At 38.0% G+C, this 22,702-nt stretch overlaps 1 protein-coding gene across 2 annotated transcripts; it reads left to right on the top strand.

The window, feature by feature from the left end:
- Positions 1 to 18: 18 nt before the first annotated feature.
- On the top strand, positions 19 to 22,435 carry LOC306843886 (ubiquitin carboxyl-terminal hydrolase CYLD-like). 2 transcript variants are annotated; one of them, XR_013781874.1, is made up of 17 exons: positions 27 to 359; positions 5,274 to 5,905; positions 6,192 to 6,488; positions 8,762 to 8,867; positions 9,750 to 9,842; positions 13,619 to 14,010; positions 16,011 to 16,176; positions 17,430 to 17,571; positions 17,782 to 17,904; positions 18,046 to 18,137; positions 19,215 to 19,281; positions 19,400 to 19,532; positions 19,865 to 19,973; positions 20,150 to 20,268; positions 20,501 to 20,519; positions 20,603 to 20,717; positions 20,838 to 22,435. XR_013781874.1 is itself a non-coding variant. In XM_079375584.1 (16 exons), the coding sequence occupies exons 2-16, from the start codon at positions 5,414 to 5,416 to the stop codon at positions 21,020 to 21,022; spliced, it is 2,733 nt and encodes a 910-aa protein (XP_079231710.1). In that variant the 5' UTR covers positions 19 to 359; positions 5,274 to 5,413; the 3' UTR covers positions 21,023 to 22,435. The 2 variants fall into 2 exon arrangements, 1 of the variants encoding a protein (XP_079231710.1); XM_079375584.1 differs by having other exon boundaries at positions 19 to 359; positions 20,501 to 20,717.
- Positions 22,436 to 22,702: the final 267 nt, after the last annotated feature.

Below are 22,702 nucleotides of genomic sequence, written 5' to 3'. Positions count from 1 at the left end.
AATGTAGCATGTTTGTTTGAGCCATCAGCTACACGTTCACGCACTGTAAATAACACTCACACTGATTTCAAATGAAACAACGTCCTCGGCTCTACCAATATTACCGGATTTTTCTTGCTTCCCTCAAATTCTCGCCGATATTTTTTCGAGCCGTTTTAAAGTGCACGGAGGAGGCGGCTGTCCCTCCATTAACCGGTAGTAATGCGGAGTGTAGCCAGAGCTGGCTTCAGCTAAACCCACCCGATAATGTCACATAAACACCATCATCACTAGCAGCGCCACGAGACCTTCACTGGAATAATCTTTTTCCAAATGCCATCGAAGACAGACGGGTGAACACCGGGATATTTAAACATCAGGTAAGAGGAGTCTGATCGGCTCGTGCTGATGTCACCTGTTTACCTCTAGAGTCTGACTCTGATACATGATCAGCTTTAGATCTGTTACTGTAACAGGATCCACTGATTATACATGACAACACAGCGTTATCCAGCGATGACACTGTATCTAAACCGAGCTCTAGGACTAGGAGTAACAGCTAAATAGGAAGCTGTTAGTTTGCATCCTGTACCTGATCAGTCTCTGTCAGGCCTGTCCATCTCTGCTGCATCGTCTTCACCCAGCAGCCACTGTCACAGTCTACAGAAAGTGCATAACGCTAATGTGATGTTTACATTGATGTATTACATAATGAATTCAGTAATTGCACTTCTAAAAGCCTGTCCATATTGCTGATGTATTGGTATTACAGGTGGGTGTTCCCAGCTCTGCATGTTTTTTTGTGTTCACATTAGTGATCGACCGATATAGATTTTTTTATAACCGATACCAATTATTTGCATGTTTATGTGCCCGATAACCGATATTCAGAACCAATATTTATTCATTTAGTTTAGACGCTTTGGAGCAGCACAGACCATGCACTCGTACAAATGCGACCACGTCAAATTTTAACTCGCAAAAAATTACCATTTTGGTCGCAGTCTAGAGCCCTGTCATGTTAAATTTAATCTTCGTATTACAACAATAAAACACATTTTATTTATAAAAAGCTTTAGCAGCAACACTAATATTAGCAGTAAGCAAAATAAACGTAGAATGTCTAATGTTTTCAAATGGAGAAAATAAATAAAGTACAGGAGTCATATCAACTTCATTTTTAACTACAGTTTTAGTAGGTTTATAAGCTGTTTAATAGGCTAAAGAGTGAAGAATAATTCACTGGATAATGTTAATTCACGGAATAATATTCTCTGGAATATTGGAATATAGCAAACATTGTATTTTATTGCATTTCTCAGCTGGCATGCTCTAAATTATGCTGCTGACAGCGCGGTTTATCTATGCATTTACACAGAACTATATGCTACTCAAACTGCGATCGATTGCAGAGAATTTCCATAGAGTTGTATTAATTTAGAACAAAATAATGGTTATATAGTAAGTGTTAATACAATTTAGGGTGCTTCAAAAAAGTGAATCTTGTTAAAAGTTACATGCAGTGGCCGTGCTGAGCATTTCTTGAGCATCAACCGCTGAGTGAACTGCAATATGAAAGCGGCTTCACGAGACTTATGATGAGCATAGACAACAGAGAGAGAATTACATTCAGCGCTTTTATTTGCAACATGCAATCATTCATGGCTGTATTATTTAATTCATGCAAAGTTACGTCTTTATTTGGAGAGGACTTGACGGATTATCTACGTGACACCGACTTCACGAGACTAATAGACCACAGAGAGAGAATTCAATTCAGCGCTTTTATTTCCAACATGCTCTAATTCATGGCTGTGTTATTTCAGGCAAAGTTATATCTTTATAGGGACAGGGCTTGACAGAGTATCTTATTTATCATATTTCTTAGAGCCAAGTTGCATAAACTATATATCAGGCATTTATGTAATACATCTAATTTGTGCATTAATGACTGTAATATTAAATAGTTTACTAACTACAGCAAATCAAGTAACTGCACCCCGTTGTTTTTGCTCCCCTCAGATGCGCTGCAATTGCGATCCTGCGCGCAATTCTCAAAACGTGTTTATCGGTGAATCCGATATTACAAAACCGATATCCGATTATGGAAAAATGCTTAAATATCGGTAAATCGATATATCGGTCGATCTCTAGTTGACATGGCATCAGGTCCTCAGATCACTGTTGAATATTAAATGATGGATGATGTGGAAGGGAAAGCAGTCAACATGAACATTGTCACTCAAAGCTGGAGTCCCTCACAGTGATTTAGTAGTTGTTAACCCTGTTTTCTTGGGGAGGGAGGGGAGAGGGGGTTGCATGGAATGCTAACAGATTGCTTTGTCCAGGTATTATTGGCATCCTTGATCCTTTCAGCCTGAAATCAAGTAGGCTTGGCTTGACTTGAATCCCCTTGATGCGTTTGCCCAGATCCCTAATATTTACCAGCATGGTAATTTTCAAAACCGTGTTGGCCTTTTTAGGCTGGCCCAAATCACTGCCGGACGACCTGAACTGCTGGATTTTTCTTACATTTCAGACAGGAGATAACGTGCAATATCAGTAAAAGGTCATGCAGTAAAGCATTCTCTGTCTCGTCTTGTATTCTCTATACTAGTCATTATGCAGTAGTGCTATTTGTGCACCATTATTGAGCATACAGGAAGCTCTGAGGGAGATTTAATTTGCTGCATGAATTCCCCTGCTGCTGGGGAAAAACCAAACAGTCACACAGTCTGTGTGTTGATACAAGTGTATTCGGCTGGTTATTGTAGTTGTCGTGGTCAATGATGAAGTATGCCATTTAGCCTAGTCAGTGGCTGTCATGTGATGTTGCTTGAAGGAGTAGTTCACCCATAAATTAAGTTCTTTCATCATTTACCAACCCTCATGTCGAGCCAAAACTGCATGACTTACTTTCTAGAATATAAAAGAAGATATTTAAAAGATGCTGAAAAACGTTATCCATACCTTTCATTGTGTGCACAAAAACACTGAGATATCTTCAAAATACTTTTTTTGTGTTTTACAAATATTTTTGTTACAGTTTGGAATGATTTGAGGGTGAATAAATAATGACAATTAAATTTTTTGGGTAAACAAGATTCACTGATTTAAATGCGTGTCCAATCCTTGGGGGGGGGGGGGGGGGGCAGCAGAGGTGGAGTGTAGGTAGAATGTTAATGCTTGAGTTTTGTGGTGTATAAGAGGTAGAAACAGACAGCTCTCAGTGTCCTGTAGCAATCTGACTCCATGGTGTTTCCATTCAGATCACTTCACTCATGCTTTGCTGTTTAGGACAACTTTGTGTTAAGAACAGAACCACATTCAACATGCTCTGAATGTGTGTGCTCCATTTTTCACAATTCATTTCATTCATTTGCATAAATTATATTGAAAATAGTTATCATAAGTCACAGTCTGTTTTTATGTGCTTTATTTTATTTTAAAAATTGATGACAGTATTTAACAGAACTATTCTGATAGGTGTTGACAGCATTTTTGATACTGAGACATTCTTACAGTATATTTATTAACTTCATGTCATGTTTAGGCTTATCTGCAGTAATTGAGTCTGTATGCATCCTTGCACAATGTTCCCAGCCATAGCCCTGCAGTTTCTAATTATGGTAATAATATGGCAAATGCTAGTGGGTCACTGCTAGTTCCCTGGAGGGGAGCAGGAAGGATGCAACACACATTGGGTACCAAATTCCCTTTAAGGCTAGTTAGTTCACTCGGCAGCCATAGGCACACCACCACCACCCCTTTGAATGGAAAAAGATAAAATATACAAACTGTTTGTTGTCACTGTATGTAAATAACTTATTTGAAACCAGGAATACAATCTGACAATAATTATGTAAATTGTGTTTCTTTATCAGATTTTTCAAAAAATAAATAAATAAATCAAGCTAATGCACATGCATGTTCTAGAATAAACAAAGGCCTTATTAAAACATGTTCTCTTATAGTGTAAGGCCAGGTGTAAATGCCCTTCCGAAACGGTTGCTTTTGGTATCGTGAATAAGAATATAGCACAGGAATTGAAGATTTAATTAGCATGTGGCCAATTGTAAATGGTTTTAACATATCACATAACTTTCTGATTGGTAAAAATGCATGAAGTGGCCAACTGTAAATAAGCCCAAACAAATGATTGGCTCTGTAAAGCAGGACTTTTATTCCTACATTTTTGATTTCCCCTAGGGGTGACACAATTTCAGATGTTCACAAAACGATTATCACAAGAATTCATGAAAACGATACTATTTTTAAAAATACTATCAGTCAAATTGGCCAATGAATCACACTCAAAATGTGCAGTGTTTGTTACCACAACTGTACAAAAGCACACAAAAAGATCTTACTGATGACGGGCACATCCTGTAGTCTAGACATCCTGCAGTTCTTTTTTCCTTCTTCGCTTAGGGGTAACAAAAAGTTTGAAAAATTCAGCCGGAAGCACTTTACACAATAGATTGCTTTAAAGCAAGCAGATTTACAGTTAAAATTACAATGTTAGATATAAAGCATCTCTTTGGTGTGTTCATGTTCTGACCTCGACGGACTGAACAGAAAAAAGATTTCTGTCAAAGAAAGCAGAGCCCCAACGCACACCTACCTACTACATAATCGCCACAGACCAGAGGTAGTTTGAAGATGTGTACCAACTGGAGTAAACTTTTCCGGAAAGTTTTCTTTGGCAAGCTGAATGGATCTCAAACAAACTTTTTTTTTTTTTTGCCTGATTTTGTAAGAAATGACATCACACCAGTTAGTTCTTCAGTTTCTCTTGAAGTATGTTGGAGCCTTGACACTCTGTTTTTTTTTTTTTTTTTTTTAATCAGAATTCAAAAAATCTCCCACACTGGCAAGAGTGTCTCGCTTTTGTCTTCATCTCCTTTGACATTATGTTGTGCAGTAGTAGGAGCTATACACAGTTTTTTCTTCTTTTTTATGTAATGATGGGTGTCAACCAAAATATAGGTGCAGTGCCGCCACCTATGATGTTGTAGTGTCAACCGGATAGTTTCTGGCACTGGATTAACAACAATATGTAGAATTATGTTGATACAAATATAAAAAAAATTAAATATTTGCCTCAATACAGGTATATTGTGACCCCTACAATTTTCACCATATTATGTAGGAGTGGCTCAGGTTTTCTCTGTTGCCGACTGTGACAAAATCATGAGCTAAAAGACAATAGACAAACAAAAACTAAACAAACTTTGTTCTTAAACCTTTATACTCTCTCTTTTTTAAATTATTCCCTTTCTCTCTTTTTCCAGCTCTTTTTGTCCATTCAGTCCTTCCATCCCCTTGAAAAGGTCATGAAAGCTCCCTCTTCCTAGTCCCACTGACCCCTGACGACCCACTGACCCACTGACGTGTGTTCCTGTCATCTTCAACCCTCTCATGCTATGCAGCCATGAGCTCTGCGCTATGGAGCCAGGAAAAGCCAGCAGGCAGTTTCCGGGACGACTGGCGCTTCTACATTGTGGTGAAGGAGTGCACGGTGGAAAAGCCGGGCCAGAAGACTCTGCGCATCCCACGCGGCAGCCTCGGCCAGGCTTGCCAGGAACGCAACAGCCTGGGTCGCACAATCCCACCCAGCAAGGGTAAGCGCAGCCTGCGTATCCTGGACCAGACCAATGTGTTGGTGAGCGTGGATGAACGGGATGTTATGGAGCTTGAGGAGAAGCTGGCGGAGCTGCTGTTCCCCATCACCAACTGCGAAGAGCGCTACAGCCTGCTGTGCAACAGAGCGCGTCTGGACAGGGCCCGTGACATCAACTGCGGATCAAAAGTTCAAGTGCAGCTGAGGTCTGGCGACGAGCCCCTTCCTGGTGTGGTCCGCTTTAAAGGAGCTTTGCTGCCCGACCGAGCGCTGAGCGGTATCTGGTTTGGTGTTGAATTGCTGGTGAGCAACACTGTTTGTCGTTGTTTGTCTGGTTTTGGGTTCACCTGGTCCTTGAGCATGTGATCATAACAGAACAAAGCTGCATTTGTCTCCGGGGGTGAGCTGGGAGATTTGGACAAACATAATTTAAGCATGTAGGCTGTTCGTGTGGGTGAAGGCCAGTCTCAAACCTACCATCACAAGTCAACAATGTCTTTTGCTTATATGACACATGCGTGATGTTATTTATGTGAGTTCTCATGTCTGTGTTGGTGTATGTAATGTCCTTTGCTCCTCTGTCTTTCAGGAGGAGGGCCGGGGTCAAGGTTTCACCGAGGGCTCTTATCAGGGTCAGCAGCTGTTTCGCTGTGAAGATGAATGCGGTGTCTTTGTTGCACTGGATAAACTTGAGCTCTGGGAAGATGAGGTGGAACGTGTGACGCTAGAGGATAATGACCAGGAAGTGGAAGGCGAAGGACCGCCACTGGAGATCAACTCTCGAGTGCTGGTGCAGACACGGGATGGCCCGGAACGGGGCACTGTTATTTTCTGTAACTTGCTGCCTGGCAATAAGAGTCTTGGATACTACGTTGGTGTTGATATGGTAAATGAATTAGACGGTGGTGGTGAATAGCTGTTCTTAGCTGCAAGTTACAGTTGCATGCTCTGTATGTTTTATATTACAATTTTCATTAAGAAATATATTTGTTCTGGCTGGTCAGATATTTTAGAAGGTGCTATTTAAGTTGATTAAGTTTATTATTAAGAAATTATCGAGGATGCACCGATATACAAATTCTGGCTGATACGATGAAACCGTAATCATGTTTCATGTTTTGTCTGCTAATTCATTAAAATGTTAGTTCACCCAAAAATGAAAATTCTTTCATTAATTACTCACCCTCATGTTTTGCCAAACTTCAGCAAGGCAACTACCACATTCAAGGCCCAGAAAGGTAGTAAGGACATCGTTAAAACAGCCCATGTGACATCAGTGGTTCAACCTTAATTTTATGAAGGTACAAGAATACTTTTTGCATGCAAAGAAAACGAAAATAACGATTTTATTCAATGATTTCTTCTCTTCTGGGTCAGTCTCCGCTGCCATTCACGATGCATGCTACTATCGTAGCTTCATAAAATTAAGGTTGAACCACTGATGTTACATGGACTATTTTAAGGATTTCCTTACTATGTTTCTGGATCTGTGATATGTGTCCGTTTTGTTGCTGCCTATGCAGGGTCAGAAAGCTCTCGGATTTCATAAAAAATATCTGAATTTGTGTTCCAAAGATGAATGAAGGTCTTACAGGTTTGGAATGACATGAGTATAGAGTTATTAATGTAATGACAGAATTTTCATTTATGGGTGAACTAACCATTTAATTCTATGTTATTTTGTCTAAATAACATATTTTTGAGATTTGATAAAGATTAAATTTAACAGTGTTATTAAATTATGAGTGTTTTTAAGGACTAACTTTAAGTGATGGGACCAATATATTGTGCATCTCTTTAAAATACACTACCATTCATATGTTTAGGGTCGTTAAGATTTTTAAAGAAATATTACTTCTATTTAGAATGGGCATATTAAATGTATAATAACATTTAGAATGTTATGAACGATTTCTAAAATATATGCTGTTCTAAGAATCCCGGGAAAAAAGAAAAAAAAGTTTCTTGAGCACCGAATCAGTATGCTAGAATGATTTCTGTTGGATCATGTGACACTGAAGAGTAATGGCTGCGGAAAATTCTGCTGTCATCACAGGAATAAATTACAAAATGTATTACTATAGAAAACGGTTAAATTGTAATGATATTTCACAATATTATTTTGCAGACTTATTCAAGCATAACTTCATAACATTAAAAACATTAGTCGTCGCCAATGGCCTCGTGGGCAGCCTACCAACATCGTTTCGCTTCGTGTCCGAGTTCGAGTCCTGGCTTGCGGACTTTTCCCAATCCCACCCTCCGCTTTCTCACCCACTTGGCTTCCTGTCGACCTACTGTCCTATCTAAATAAAAAGGCATAAAACGACAAACATAGATCTTAAAAAAAAAGATTTTCTGACTCTCTTTCTGAAACTTTTTAATGGTAGTGTATGTCAAAATAGTTTGGATGTTCTCCTCCAGGGAGACAGATGTCAGCGTGGAGGGATGGACTGAAGGAGAGATGCAGAGACAGCTCAGTTTTCTCTGTGTAACCACCATAATGGCATGCTGCCAAATGCTCACACAAGACACAACCAACACACGCCATTCCACTGTTCTCGTCTTTTCACCCTTTGTTTCTGTCTCTTCTGTCACTGCTCTTTCAGCAGAGCTCAGCTGGACTTGCTATCACTGACATCTAAGTGTAGATGTGAATAGGTTTAGGTTTTGAAGAGTAATGGATTGTATAGATTAGACTTAAAATATGTTTGGGTCTAAGTCAATGCATGAATTATTGTTTTAACTGTAATTTAATATACACTTTCAGAAAGAAGATTTGATGAGTTTGGTTTTATGTGTCTGAACAGAAAACATAAAATAGTACCTAGTAAAAGGCTATACATTAGAAATCTAGATTAAAACGTGACAGTAGAGATCTGGTATGTAAAGGGTGTGGGTTTAGAGTCCAGAGACATCAGTCGTTCTGATGATAGTGTAGGTTGTGTAGTGTAGCCATTAGAGAATTACAGCTCTCAGTTAGTGAGACGGGTCCTGTTTGGGTCAGAACAAGAATGCAGATGAAGACAGATGAGACAGGCCAACCTTTGTTTGGCACGTGTTTATTTTGAGATGGAAATTACAGTGTTGTAGATGCCAACGTTTATGAGATGATCTAGGTCCGGTGCAGTAATAGGGTGCTGTACCTCTCGCCCTCAGGACAATCCCATTGGAGACTGGGATGGGATCATCGACGGCAAACAGCTGTGTAATTTTGCTAGTCTTGAACACACCCGTCTCGTCCCCATCTGTGATGTGATGCCAGGTAAGGGCTCTCGCTTCATACTTCTGTATTTTTTCAGATGAGGGAAGTAGATTTTATTCTGGCTTTGAGATTGCTTACTGCTAGAAACCTGGTGTTAATTGCACTGATTGTTTCTAAATTGAGTTTGAGTACCTCAGATTCAAAGTACAAAAGTTAAACGTAACGTTTTCAAAAATATAAATGAATTTAAATTTAGAATTTAGAAAATTAAATACATTCATTGCATTTATTAAAATGAATATGCAGTTTATTTTTTTTAATTGTAAGTAAATTGCTTTTCAATGGAGTGTTTATAGATTGTTGATATTTCTTTGTGTGTTTTAGTTTTCAAGTCAGGGTGTAGGCTAAATATTTGTTGTCAGAAAGCAAAGGGCTCTAGTGTGTGTGTGTGTGTGTGTGTGTGTGTGTGTGTGTGTGTGTGTGTGTGTGTGAGTCATGTTAACAACCAGGAAACAGAAGCTCTTTTGTCTAAAGGCCTTGTTTTTTGTGAGTGTGTGGGGCTTTCTTTGTTCCCTCTATTCATTGATTTGTTTGTTTGTGTGCATGTGTATGTGTATGTGTGGGCAAAACGTCTTGTCTTGGTTAATGTCTTAAAGCTACCACTCTTCCTTAGTTTATCTGTGAAACTAAAGGGATCTGTAAATGCAGTCACCAGGGTGTAACCTGCTCCTGTATGTGTGATGCTGTATGTGATATTACCAAAATCTTATGTCAACGTATTAGTATTTTGAATAACAGTAAACACATGTATCATGATATATTTGTTGAAAGTTTTACGCAAATATGTTTGATATATTCCACAATTATAAAGTAGTACCTATAGTTTGAAAAAAATATCTATTGAAAACTATTGTATTGAAACTTATTTGCCTTTGTTTGCAGAATACTCCATGCAGGATCAGAGGCTGCCCAAAGTCTTTGCCTGCAGGGGCGGCAGTGACAAACCTGGCAGCCAGAACAAACCAAAGAGCAAAGGTATTATTCCTGTTATATCTTTATACAGTCAATAGTGGTTGGCGATATGAGCAAACTTTTATATATGAGTAATATCATTTCATTATATAGTTAATTTTTGCTGGAAATAATTTTACAACACCAACATTTAGATACCAATGGGATTTCACTATTTCAATACCAGTGCAAAGACTACTCTAACCAATGTGAGTAAAAAGAGCTCAAGTAATTATTGAAAAAAAGTAAACTGTTTTTTAAAAATGTTTTTCAATCAAGAGAAATGAGTGATTTTTCTCCTTTTGTTTGAGTACCACTAACAGCATATACAGCATCAGGTATATTAGGCTGATGTTGCTTTCAGACTTAATACAATTTACTTTACTTTCAGAAAGTTTGTGGTTTTGAAAACTGCTATTTTGAAAAAAAAAATAGTTTAAAAAACAAAAGAAGGGAAGGAAATAAAGAATGAAAGAAAAACCTTTAAGGATGAAGCACTTTCTCTCACACTCTGTCTCTTGCTCTTACTAGCTCTAATGTCATTTGCTGCTCTTTTGCTTAAATTTGTAAATTTGTCCTAAATTCTGTCCTGATGGATCATGGGAAATCGTCACCAGACATGTGATTTTGGTTAGAATGCACACACAAATGTGTTGGTTTTTGAACGTGTAATCCCACATGTATTCTCTCTTCCTATACCTTTCTCTTTCTCTCTCACTCACTCACTCTCTCTCTCACACACACACACACACACACAAACTCACTGTTTATTGTCTTCCTGTTTTCCTATCTTCCTATCGTGACTGTTATTCAGGGTTAGGCCTGCAGCCTGGCAGCAGGAGCAAGTCTGAGTTTTATTATACGCTAAATGGCAGCTCGGTTGATCACCCTGCTCAGTCCAAAGCCAAAAGCACATGGTACATAGATGAAGGTAATCAATAATCAACACAGATGGACAGACAGGGAAACTCTAATAATAAACATCTTAACAGCAAGGTGCCTTCCTGCTAATATTCAGCCTAAAATTAGAGTACACTCAACTTTAGTTACCTTTAATAGTCTTGGAAAGAAAAAGTCATATGTTAATCGATGCCTTTGAATGCATCAGTGGTGATTTGAAAAGGCAACTTGCTGCTGAGATCTTTTATTGGGAACCAGGTTCACTGTGACGTGAATGGCGCGTGACCTCATAGCATGACATCATTGATCAGAAAATCTCAGGTGATGTTCTGTATTGCAGTCATTTGTGTTTGTATTTCAAGTTCAGCTTTCAATTGAATGTAGTTATGAGGCAATAAGAAAAGAGAAATTTATTTATTCAAGTCAGTTAATATTTATATATTTATTTTCTATTTTTATTTTATTTAGTCTTTTTTTTAGAAAACTGCATTAATTTGCACCACACATATAATGTTTAGTATTAATGGCCAGTTTTAAGTATGTTTGTGAAAGCCTTTTACATTTGCTATCAGGCGTATTTGATATTTCTCCACTCATCCATTGTGTAATTGTGCGTGTTTGAATGTTTGTATTTGGCACTGAACACATTGGGAGGCTGTATTCCTTAAACATTGCTTTCATCTGTGTAATTATTTCATATTTCATGTCACTCTTTACTAATGAGCACTATTGGAGAATTTCCAGGGGCAGTCTGTGATTGGTCAAGGGGTTTACATTGTGTTTGTGGCCTGTGCTGCTTTCATTCTCATTCACCAGACTGTCAGTCTTCCAGTGGTGACTTTTTTTCTGTAGCCCAGTGTTTCTCCAATATCTTCATATTTCATGTGTTGGTGTGTGCTTCAGTGAGGAGAAAATAGCCAGCACTAATCAGCTTTGAAAGGACATCGTATTTTTATTTTTTTATTTTTTTTACTTATGTATACACTACCGTTCAAAAGTTTGAGTCAGGAATATTTTTTTTTTTCTGTCAGCAGGGATGCATTAAATTGATCAAAAGTAACGGACACTCACACACACACACATTTTGAGCTTTCTATTCATCAAATAATACTGGAATTTAAAATGGATATTTTACCAGTTTTCAATGTATATGAAATGTTGTTTGAGCACCACTTCAGCATTACAATTATTTCTGAAGGATCATGTGACACTAGGAAACGTTTCTTAAATTGTAATATGTTGACAATATTGCAGTTTTACTGTATTTTTGATCAAATAAATGCAGCCTTGGTGAGGGTGCTCACCAAAAACATTTAAAAAGAACCTCAAACTTTTGAACGGCAATATAGCAGTATATAAATCTTCTTAATGACAGATGACTATTTAATTCAAGATGCTATACAGTGGTGGAACTATGATGTCACTTTGTAGGCAAAAACCCAGAAGTGAGTTAGGATTTTAGCACTTCCGGTTTCATTGTCCCAGAGTCGATGGGTTTTTTTAATTGGATTTTGGTTAAATCCCTTAAATAAGGTCCGTGGTTCACTCAAGCTCAAGATACTTTCACGTTAGATTCTATGACATCAACCACACTAGTTACACCACACTCGTGATTTTTTTTAAACTGTTATGTTTCATAAAAAAAGACGGTTGCTAACAAGTTGCTAAATGGGACCACAAGCGCTGTCGGAGACATTACACGTCATCACGCTGAATAGTTGATCAATTTAAAGTATTTTCCAATTGTAGTATAATTTGTAATTCAATTAATTGTACAATAACCAATGAATATTTTCCCGCATTTTATATTGTTTTTCGACAGTGTTTTTTTGCTTTGCCCCGAAATTCAAAGCTTTCGGAGGGAAAATGCTCATTTTATCGCTTTCCTAGTGATGCGGAGAGGTATGGTTCATACCATAAGGTAAACTCATATTACGAATATTACATTTAAACACCACATTTGTTAGAAAGCTGTTACAAAGCATATAGATTGAGGATTTCCTGGAAGCAAGGATAAAAGCATTATGTACAAAATGATAGCTGAAATGTGGCACTTTGTTCACTAAAATAAGTTGAATCTTACCATATCCAAAAACTCGCTCAATCTGCTGTTATTTAATAGATTAAATGCACTAGAATTATATTGAATAGTACGTGGGGATACGTTTTTAATTAAAATATTAATCAAGGATTTTTTTACTTTTAATGCACCTTATTTCAAAATTTATACGTGCTTTCAAATGTCCTTTAGTTAAGATTATTTCATTTATTCACTATACTATTTATTACTAATGTCTCATTTCAGTTTTAGTTTGGCTCTAGTTTTGTATTTATTCCAGTTTATATAAAAAGGTTCATGTAGCGTGGGTTAAAATTCATATACAGTGTAAATCCATTTCACTGAACGTTAAAACAAGTTTGAAACAGTTGTCGGTATCGTGGTGGTGGTAACGCTGAAGGCAAGCGACTGTGGTGCTATGGTTCGTTTAGCTTTTTCGTTCTGGCGCTTTTATTTAGGCTTCAAAATTCATCAAAGTTATATTATTTTGTGAAGATTATCTTGATGGACAAAACGTGTAAGTTTCATGAACTATGATTGAACTTATTTTAGAGCTTATTTTTTGCGATAATGCAAAATCTTATGGAAAAATCCTATTGACTTTTTATTGAGGGAACCAGTTTCATGCTAACAGCCGATCTGCCTACAAAGTGACGTCATAGTTCCCCCATTCTATTGTGAACCGTTTAGTATCTGTGAATCCATTAAATCCATTTATTATGATGTCATCTGATCAATTTATATTGATTGAGCAATTCCTGGTCCTCCACACTGATGCATCATCTGGTTATCATGACCTCTTGGTACAGCCTCTTATTTCTTTGGCTTTGTTTCTTGATAGTCGGTGAGGACCCGGCCAAATCCCTGACGGACATGCCCCCAGACTTCAACCCAAGCTCGTCCCCTTCTCGAGCTCCGCCCACAACCTCCTCGCTTTCCAATGATAACAAGTTCCACTCCCTGCCCTTTAGCTTGAGCCACAAAGTTGGCTCCAGTGGGAGCATGAGCCACGGCCCTCTCTCCCTGTCCGCGGGCTCAGTGATGGGGGAGCAGCAAGAGGTCCTGCCACCTGCTTCCACTCCTGTCCAGATGCCTCCCTCACCACCACAAGGTCAACCAGGGTTGGAGGTCGGGTCATTGGTGGAGGTCAAAGAGAACCCACCGCTTTGCGGGGTCATCCGCTGGGTTGGTCTACCTCCAGGACTACAAGAGCCACTAGCTGGGCTAGAGCTGGTCAGTAGATTTATGCGTGTTTGTTTGTTATAGCTACTGCAACTATATTATAAGTTATAAGCACCAAATCACCATATCAGTATGATTTCTGCGGAAAATTCAGCATTGCCGTCACAGAACTAAATCACATTTAAAAAAATAAAAAAATAAATCATATACACTCCCCTCCAAAAGTATTGGGACAGTGAGGCCAATTCCTTTATTTTTGCTGTAGACTGAAAACATTTGGGTTTGACATCAAAAGATGAATATCAGACTAGAGATTTATATGCCGGCTTTTATTTCCAGGTATTTACATCTGGATCTGACACACAACTTAGAAGATATCACCTTTTGTTTGAGCCCACCCATTTTTCATGTGAGCAAAAGTATTGGAACATGTGACTGACAGGTGTGTTTTGTTGCCCAGGTGTGTCCTATCACAATGATTATTCAAACAGTAATTAGCACTGAACGTCTACGCTCAGTTTCAGATTTGGGTTTTGCCTGTTTAAACTGCATTTATAGTGAAGAGGTGTAACCAACATGAAAACTAGAGAGCTGTCTATGGGTGAAAATCAAGCAATTGTGAAGCTGAGAGAAGAAGGAAAATCAATCAGAGCCATTGCACACACATTGGCCATAGCCATTTCAACCATTTAGAATGTCCTGAAGAAGAAAGAAGGCACTGATGTACTAAGTAACAGACATCAAATAGGTAGACCAAGGAAAACAACTGCAGTTGATGACAGAAACATTGTGAGAGCTGTCAGGAAAGACCCTAAAACAACTGTAAGTGAGATCAGCAACAACCTCCAGAGGGCAGGAGTGAAGGTATCACAATCTACTGTTCGCAGAAGACTTCATGATCACAAGTACAGAGGCTACACCAGAAGATGCAAACCACTCTTTAGCAAGAAGAATAGGAAGGCTAGGCTGGAATTTGCCAAAAAAAACCTGGGACAAAGTTTTATGGACTGATGAGACAAAGATTAACCTTTGCCAAAGTGACGGAAAGGCTAACGTTTGGAGAAAGAAAGGATCTGCTCATGATCCCAAACATACAAGCTCATCTGTGAGACACAGTGGAGGTAATGTCATGGCTTGGGCTTGCATGGCTTCTTCTGGGATGGGCTCATTAATCTTCATTGATGATGTAACACATGATGGCAACAGCAAAATGAACTCAGAAGTCTATGGAAACATTTTGTCTGTCAATTTAAAGAAAGATGCAACCAAACTTGTTGGGAGATCCTTCATCATGCAGCAAGATAATGACCCAAAAAACACTGCCAAAACAACAAAGGAGTTCATCAGGGGCAAGAAGTGGAAGGTTTTAGACTGGCCATGTCAATCTCCACATTTAAACCCTATAGAGCATGCCTTTTACCCGCTAAAGAAGAGACTGAAGGGGGAAACCCCCACAAACAACAACTGAAAGAGGCTGCGCTGAAAGCCTGGAAAAGCATCACAAAAGAAGAATGCAAAAATTTGGTGATGTCAATGGGTCACAGGCTTGATGCAGTTATTGAAAGCAAAGGATTTGCAACTAAATTTTAAGTCTTTTTCACTTTAATCTGTTAATTCTATCTGTTCCAATACTTTTACTCACATGAAAAATGGGTGGGTTCAAACAAAAGGTGATATCTTCTAAGTTGTGTATCAGATCCAGATGTAAATACCTGGAAATAAAAGCCGGCATGTAAATCTCTTGTCTGATATTCATCTTTTGATGTCAAACCCAAATGTTTTCAGTCTACAGCAAAAATAAAGGAATTGGCCTCACTGTCCCAATACTTTTGGAGGGGAGTGTATATATATATATATATATATATATATATATATATATATATATATATATATATGTATATATGTGTGTGTATGTATATGTTACTGGTTTTACTATATTTATATTACAAATCAATGGATCTTTGATGAGCATCAGAGACGTCTTTCAAAAACATTAAAACATGTTTTGCTCTGTTATAACTCTGTTATGTGTTTCTTTTGTGTGTGTTTAGGAGGAGGAGTGTGTGGGCTGCACTGATGGCACGTTTAAAGGGATTCGTTATTTTACGTGTCCACCAAAAAAAGCTCTGTTTGTCAAACTGAGGTGCTGCAGGCCTGACTCACGATTCCCATCCTTACATCATTCACCCAACCCCATAGAAAGATGCAACTCCATAGGTAAGAAATTAGGGCTGCGCTATATATCGAACGCGATGATCATGCGCATCTCGTCAGTAAAGCCTGTTCCGTGATTATCAGTAAATCTCTATCACCTGCTTTCAAATGGAGCGGCATTTAATACACAGTGCTGAGATTTACGACTAATCACAGAACCGGCTTTACTGATGAGATGCGCATGATCATCGCGTTCGATATATCGCACAACCCGATAAGAAATACACTTTAATTGTCAGAGTCCATGTTCCTATGCTGATGATTATGATTGCTTACATAGTAACCCAGATTCAGGGATATGTAATGTTAATGTCCAGTGCTATATAGCTTTATAAACAGCATTTGCGGCATCATTTTGATTTATCTTAAAAAAAAAAAAAAATTAACTCAAGCAATTTGGAGCAAAAACTGCAACTTGGAGCAAAAATTGCAGGTACATTAACACACTAAAGCCCTTGGTATACTTCATTTTCTGTGTTCTACTCTGTCTAGTGCATAATTGAAAGCACAAGCCTGTAAAGGTATACTCTGTTGACCCAGAACATTGATAGATTGTGTTGTGATTGTGCAAAGTGCTTTGAGAGCTCAGATCACTAGTACATACCGATGATGTGATTTTAGGTCCACGCATAAAAAAAAAATCATGGACATGGACAGTGTGTGCAGACAACAGCAGATTGTTCTGACAAAATTTACATCACATAGACTGTCTGAGAGCTGGAACGAAACCCGGACAAGGGGAAAATACTGTTGGCATAACGGTGGAAGTAAATTACATTCCAGTATTTGTTTTCGTTAAAGAAAGCTTTTTTTTTTTCTTCTTCTTTTAGGTTAGTTTTTTAAATTCCTTTGTTTGTATACTTTTTGTATGTAAGTGGATGAACTACTTTGCAGTACAGACATGTAGGTGTAGTTACCTCCATGTAAACTGCTTTACTGATGTCATGTCTTTTCTGGTATCTTTTTGAAAATGATGCATGACCTCAAATTTTGCAGAGACGAGAAAAGGAAGTGATTCTGTCATACTAGTATTATTGTTTACTTGTACAATAAACAAATCTTGTGGCTATATGTTGAAAATAGCATACATTTTATAAACTGAAAGTCAAAGTTTATTTTGTGTAGAAATTAACATTTGCACTGTAGATTCTACAGTAGATCTTAACGTGTTGATGTCACAACACAATTTATAAAATCTCTGAGCACTGAAGCTCACATTGTAATTAATGACTGATCAGTGTTTTTTTTATCTGCAGCTTTTGGGGGTTACCTAAGTGAAGTAGTTAATGAGAACACTCCTCCTCGGACAGAAAATGATGGTTTAGAGGTGATGGTGGGGAAAAAGAAAGGAATACAAGGACATTACAACTCCTGCTATCTGGACTCTACTCTGTTCTGGTGAGCATACACACCCAAACACACACACACACACACACACACAGTGTTTCATTTCTCTGTATCTCGATGATATCTGCACTTAGAATTAAGATAATTAATTGCTTTACACATTACACTTGTTTGACCCTACTGCAATGAATTTGCTTAAAAGATCATTTCTTAATGCTAAATTTGTAAATATGTATTATTCTGTCTCTTTCTGCATGTCAGTCTTTTCTCCTTTAGTTCTGTGTTGGATACAGTGCTCCTGAGGCCAAGATCTAAAACTGATGTAGAATATTACAAAGAGACACAAGACTTACTGCGCACAGAAATAGTCAACCCACTACGAATGTGAGTGGCATACAGTTTATTACTGCATATTATTTGTCTCATACAACTTGTAAACAGTCTACATTTAAGTTCCCTTTTACTCATTCTATGTGACAGACCTGGTTGTGACCTTTTATTAATCTCTGTGTGTGAATTTGTTAGACATGGCTACGTGTGCGCCACTAAAATCATGAAACTTAGGAGGATATTGGAGAAAGTGGAGGCAGCGTCAGGATTCACTTCAGAAGAGAAAGGTCAGAAAAGTCTCATAAAGAAATGCATTGATAAAGAAATACTGCCCTCTAGAGATGCAAACGGAAGCTCTTATGCACTTGTTTTATTCAGCTTTTGAGATATTTTCATGTTGAGTGTTTGTAATATTGAAGAACAACACAGAATGGGTGGAGCATTCATTATTAGAGGTGCACCAATATGATTTTATTTTCTGCAGGAAATGTTTATATTGCAATGTACTGGTTGAAAAAAAAAAAAAAAACTACGCTGATATAGACTGCCAAAAATGTATTAAATGCAAAATATTTACTGTATGTTTATATTACGGTAGTCAAAGTTATCATGGTAACACTTTATTTTAAGGTGTCCTTGTTACACGTTACATGTACTTACTATTATAATAACAGTAAATTATGAATAATTACATGCAAGCAACTCTAAGCCAAGCCCTAATCCTAATCCTTACCATATAGTAAGTATATGTAGTTTATTAATATTACCCAGTACTTAAATGTATTATTACATTGTAACAAGGGCACATTAAAATAAAGTGTAACTGTTATCATAATATGGCCCCACTTTATTTATTGTATTGTACTTATTTATAAACGCATTATTTATAGTTTCTATATTTAACTTCTGTGTGCTAACATGTAAATTAATAATTTGATAAGATGCACTTATGTGTATACATGTTTTAACCTTGTACTTCTAAAAAGAAAAAGGATGTATTACACTGTTAAGTACACTGTAATTACACTATTAACCCACCTTTAACCCATGCCATGAAATATGTCCCTAACCTTACATGTATCAAAAATACATGGTACAAAACTATTTTTTTTGTCATAAGTTCATACTAGTTAAAGACACTTAATATAAAGTGGGACCTCTCGAGGAGGTACTGTATGTTCAACACCAGAAAACTTTATTGTATTAAAAAACACTTTCAAGATGATCTACATTTTAACTACAAAGAATTGTGAGATCAATTGTAATAAATTGATTGATTGCCATAGTTCAAAAATCTAAATGCGTTACAGTATATCAAAGCTTCTGTGTGGAGTGACATAGTAAGGTGTTTTCTTTCTGTTTAGATCCTGAGGAGTTCCTCAACATCCTGTTTCATCACATCCTGAGAGTTGATCCTCTTCTCAAACTTCGGTGCGTCTCTGACGCCCTTCAAATCCATGCTAGAATCAGCATTCTTGGGAACTCCACAAAGCTGTTATTAAAAAGTGGTGTTTTTGTCTTTGTAAAAACATGATTGTATTATTTGCAGGTCTGCAGGACAGAAGGTTCAGGACTGTTACTTCTATCAAATCTTTATGGATAAGAACGATAAAGTGTTGGTGCCAACCAGCCAGCAACTTCTGGAGTGGTCCTTCATCAACAGTGATCTCAAATTTGCAGAGGTATGTACACAGGGTATGCTCTGAATCTTTCCTTTGTTGAACATAATTAGAGGAGAGGCCATTTTCACTTCCATGTTTTATTGTTCTTTACAACATATTCTTTTATTTTTCTGAGAAAAAAACTAAAGAAAACATTGAAAAGAAACCTTTTGAAACATCTTAAATGTTTTTACTGTCAATTCTGATTAATTTAATGTATCCTTGCTGAAGCACATAAATGAAAAAAAAAGAAAAGAAAAAAAGAGAGAATTAAGATGCATTTAGATGACAATTTCCACATCCAAATGAAGGGCACTCTCGTGTCATGTTCTTTTCTGTTTGTTTCTGTCCAGGCCCCTTCTTGCCTTATTATTCAGATGCCTCGTTTTGGGAAGGACTTTAAGATGTTTAATAAGATCTTCCCTTCTCTGGAGCTTGACATCACAGATCTATTAGATGACAGTGAGTCAGTTCAATAACTGATTTGATTTGTGCTGTTATTAGAATACCATTCCACATACCAAAGTAACATATCTGTGTTTGAGATAAAGAACTAATATTATTCTAATATGCATCATTCTGGCTGTACTCTGTTTTCTGTGTGTAAAGGAAAATGATATAGCATATGTTTTTCTCAGCTCCTAGAGAATGCCGAATTTGCGGTGGCTTGGCTCTTTATGAGTGCAGAGAGTGCTATGAAGATTGTGACATCACACCAGGAAAGATCAAGCAGTTCTGCGAAAAGTGCAATACACAGGTAGGACACAAGACACAAACCTTCTTCTAAGCTCTAAGAAAATTCAATTACCTTTGTCTGCAGTACCTTTCATATCCTCTAGATGGAGACTTTTCTAAATGAATAATGCCTAAACGCGCTTGTCAACAGTAGTTCCTTTCAGTGGTTAAATATCCATATTTATGTTTACATGTTTTTTTTTTTTTCCCTGTATATCTGTCCTCACATATGTGTTAATTTCCTGGACCTTTAGGTACATCTGCACCCACGGCGTAAGTCTCATCGGTATGTTAAGTTATCTATACCTAAAGAGCTGCAGGAGTCGGTTTGGAGACAGGGATTTTGTCCTCACCAGCAGATGGAGCTGTTTGCTGTGCTCTGCATTGAGACGAGCCACTATGTCGCCTTTGTCAAATATGGATCTGCAGACTCGGCCTGGCTATTCTTCGACAGTATGGCTGATCGTGACGGTACAGAGGACTTTCTATCTAATATCATTTTAATAAAGCTCCCACTTCTTGAGTTTTATTGAATAAACTCGCTATACTTTTACTGAATTGTCATCTTTTTTTCTCTGTTTTTGGTGGCAGGCGGTCAGAACGGGTTTAACATCCCACAGGTGTCCCCATGCCCTGAAGTAGGGGCCTACCTGAAGATGACCCCAGAGGAACTCCACGCACTGGACCCCAAGAATATCCAGGGCTATGCACGCAGACTTCTCTGTGACGCCTATATGTGCATGTACCAGAGTCCCACCATGAGCCTCTATAAATAGAGAGGGAGAAATAAAGAAGGATGGAAAGGTAGGAAAGGGAATGGCCAAGAAGGAGAGAGATGAGGGAACGAGGGAACAGAGGAAAGGGGCTGTGGTGAAGAGAGAACGAGGAGGAAAAAAGCTCCTAGGAAGACGCACTCCCACATCCGGTTGCCTCATCCTCTGTTCTGTATCTCTCTGTACATACTGCAGGGTAAATTCAGTCATGAGAGCGAAGGCGAGACCAAGAGAACGAACTAAAAAGCCTATTTGCACTGTGTGAGAGCATATGTGTTTGTTGAAGTGTCGTTGTTGTTTTCTATCTTTGGCTCAGCTCAAACTCTTGAGTGTTCGGAGCGGTGTTTTGCACGGAGAGAATTTGCAATCTTTCCAGCCCTCAGGTGTTTCTCAGACGCTCGCTCACCTGATGGCTTCAGATTCGCCACCTACCGCCAGAACTGACCCCTCCAAACAACATAACATTCTACCCCTGTAAATGAAGCCTTGGATGAATGACCAAAACAGGATGATTCCCTTCTGTCTGAATTCATCCATTCGTCATCAACCCTCTTAATGCACTGCAGTGTCCAGCATTAATTATAGTTCAGACGCCTTGTGTGTAGTCCCTGTTTTTGCCTTTATATTTTGCTGTGAAGTCTTTGTCAGGTGTGTTCATATACAGCAGAGCCCTTGACTGCCATGCTCTGGTCCCAGATCAAGACAGAAGGATGAGATGATTAAGCACACTTTTTTGTGTTTTGACATGAAGAATAATATAATTGAGCTTTTTCTTGTTAAAAGATTAATTATTTCATTTTATTATGATTTGGTTTTTATAAATGTGGAAATTATATTATTTTAAATATTGAAAAAAAAAAATACTATCTGCTTCCCAGGCCATGCTCTCAAAATTGTAAATTAGTGGTAAATTACTTCTTACAGATACGAGTCAATTTTTTGCAAGTATTATGATGATATGAAATTCCAAAAGTTACTGTTTTGCAGTCGAGGACATTTTCCTGTTATAAAGAACTGATTCCAGTTCCTGTTTGTACATGACATGCTCTGTTTTGAGTGTTCACGGTGGAGGCTGAATGGGCAGAAGCTGTTTCACGCTAAACTTCAGTGCTGTTGGCTAATTTGCAGTAACACTGTTCAACGAGATACTGGATTGATTATTGTGAACATTTTTGCTATGGTTTATCGGAGTGTTTACATGGCCTGGTTTAAACTGAAGGGTTATGGAAAGACATGCATTGGGATTGTTTTTTAATCTCTGCTGATGTAACCGTACACTATGGGAGAGATTCTCCGTGAGCGGCTGTAATGGAAGAAAGGATGACGACTAGTGTACTTGTGTAAAATGAAGCCAGGTGGACTTTATTATCTCTGTGCTGTTCTCTTAAATGTTAACTAAATTAAAACGCCATTTTGAAAACAGCTTTTGTGGTAATGGCTGCACTGCTTTTGATTTGCTTATTTGGGATTGTTTGTTAAAATGTGTATGTGTGTTTTTTTTAAATAGAAGTGAAGACAAGCAAGAGGAAGGAGTGCAGTTTGAATGTGTGTGTGTGTGAAGTGAATATTTACCTTGAAAAGTTGACAGATGTGTCACCAAGCTGTGAGAATCTGTCTTCACATGTCACTGAGATGTGTGCAGCATTTGTGCTTTGATACCAGCAGTGTTTTCATCTGCCATGT

This window comes from Barbus barbus, assembly GCF_936440315.1.
Source record: "Barbus barbus genome assembly, chromosome: 2".
In the NCBI taxonomy this organism is placed as follows: Eukaryota; Metazoa; Chordata; class Actinopteri; order Cypriniformes; family Cyprinidae; genus Barbus; species Barbus barbus.
Note: the sequence above shows the minus strand (reverse complement) of the source record. Positions and strands in the feature narration are given on the sequence as shown.

Coding starts and splice junctions, on each gene's coding strand:
- LOC306843886 (XM_079375584.1), top strand. CDS start 5,414: ATGAGCTCTGCGCTATGGAGCCAGGAAAAGCCAGCAGGCAGTTTCCGG. Junction 6,489..8,761: donor ACTACGTTGGTGTTGATATG/GTAAATGAATTA, acceptor TCTCGCCCTCAG/GACAATCCCATTGGAGACTG. Junction 19,282..19,399: donor GATCCTCTTCTCAAACTTCG/GTGCGTCTCTGA, acceptor TATTATTTGCAG/GTCTGCAGGACAGAAGGTTC.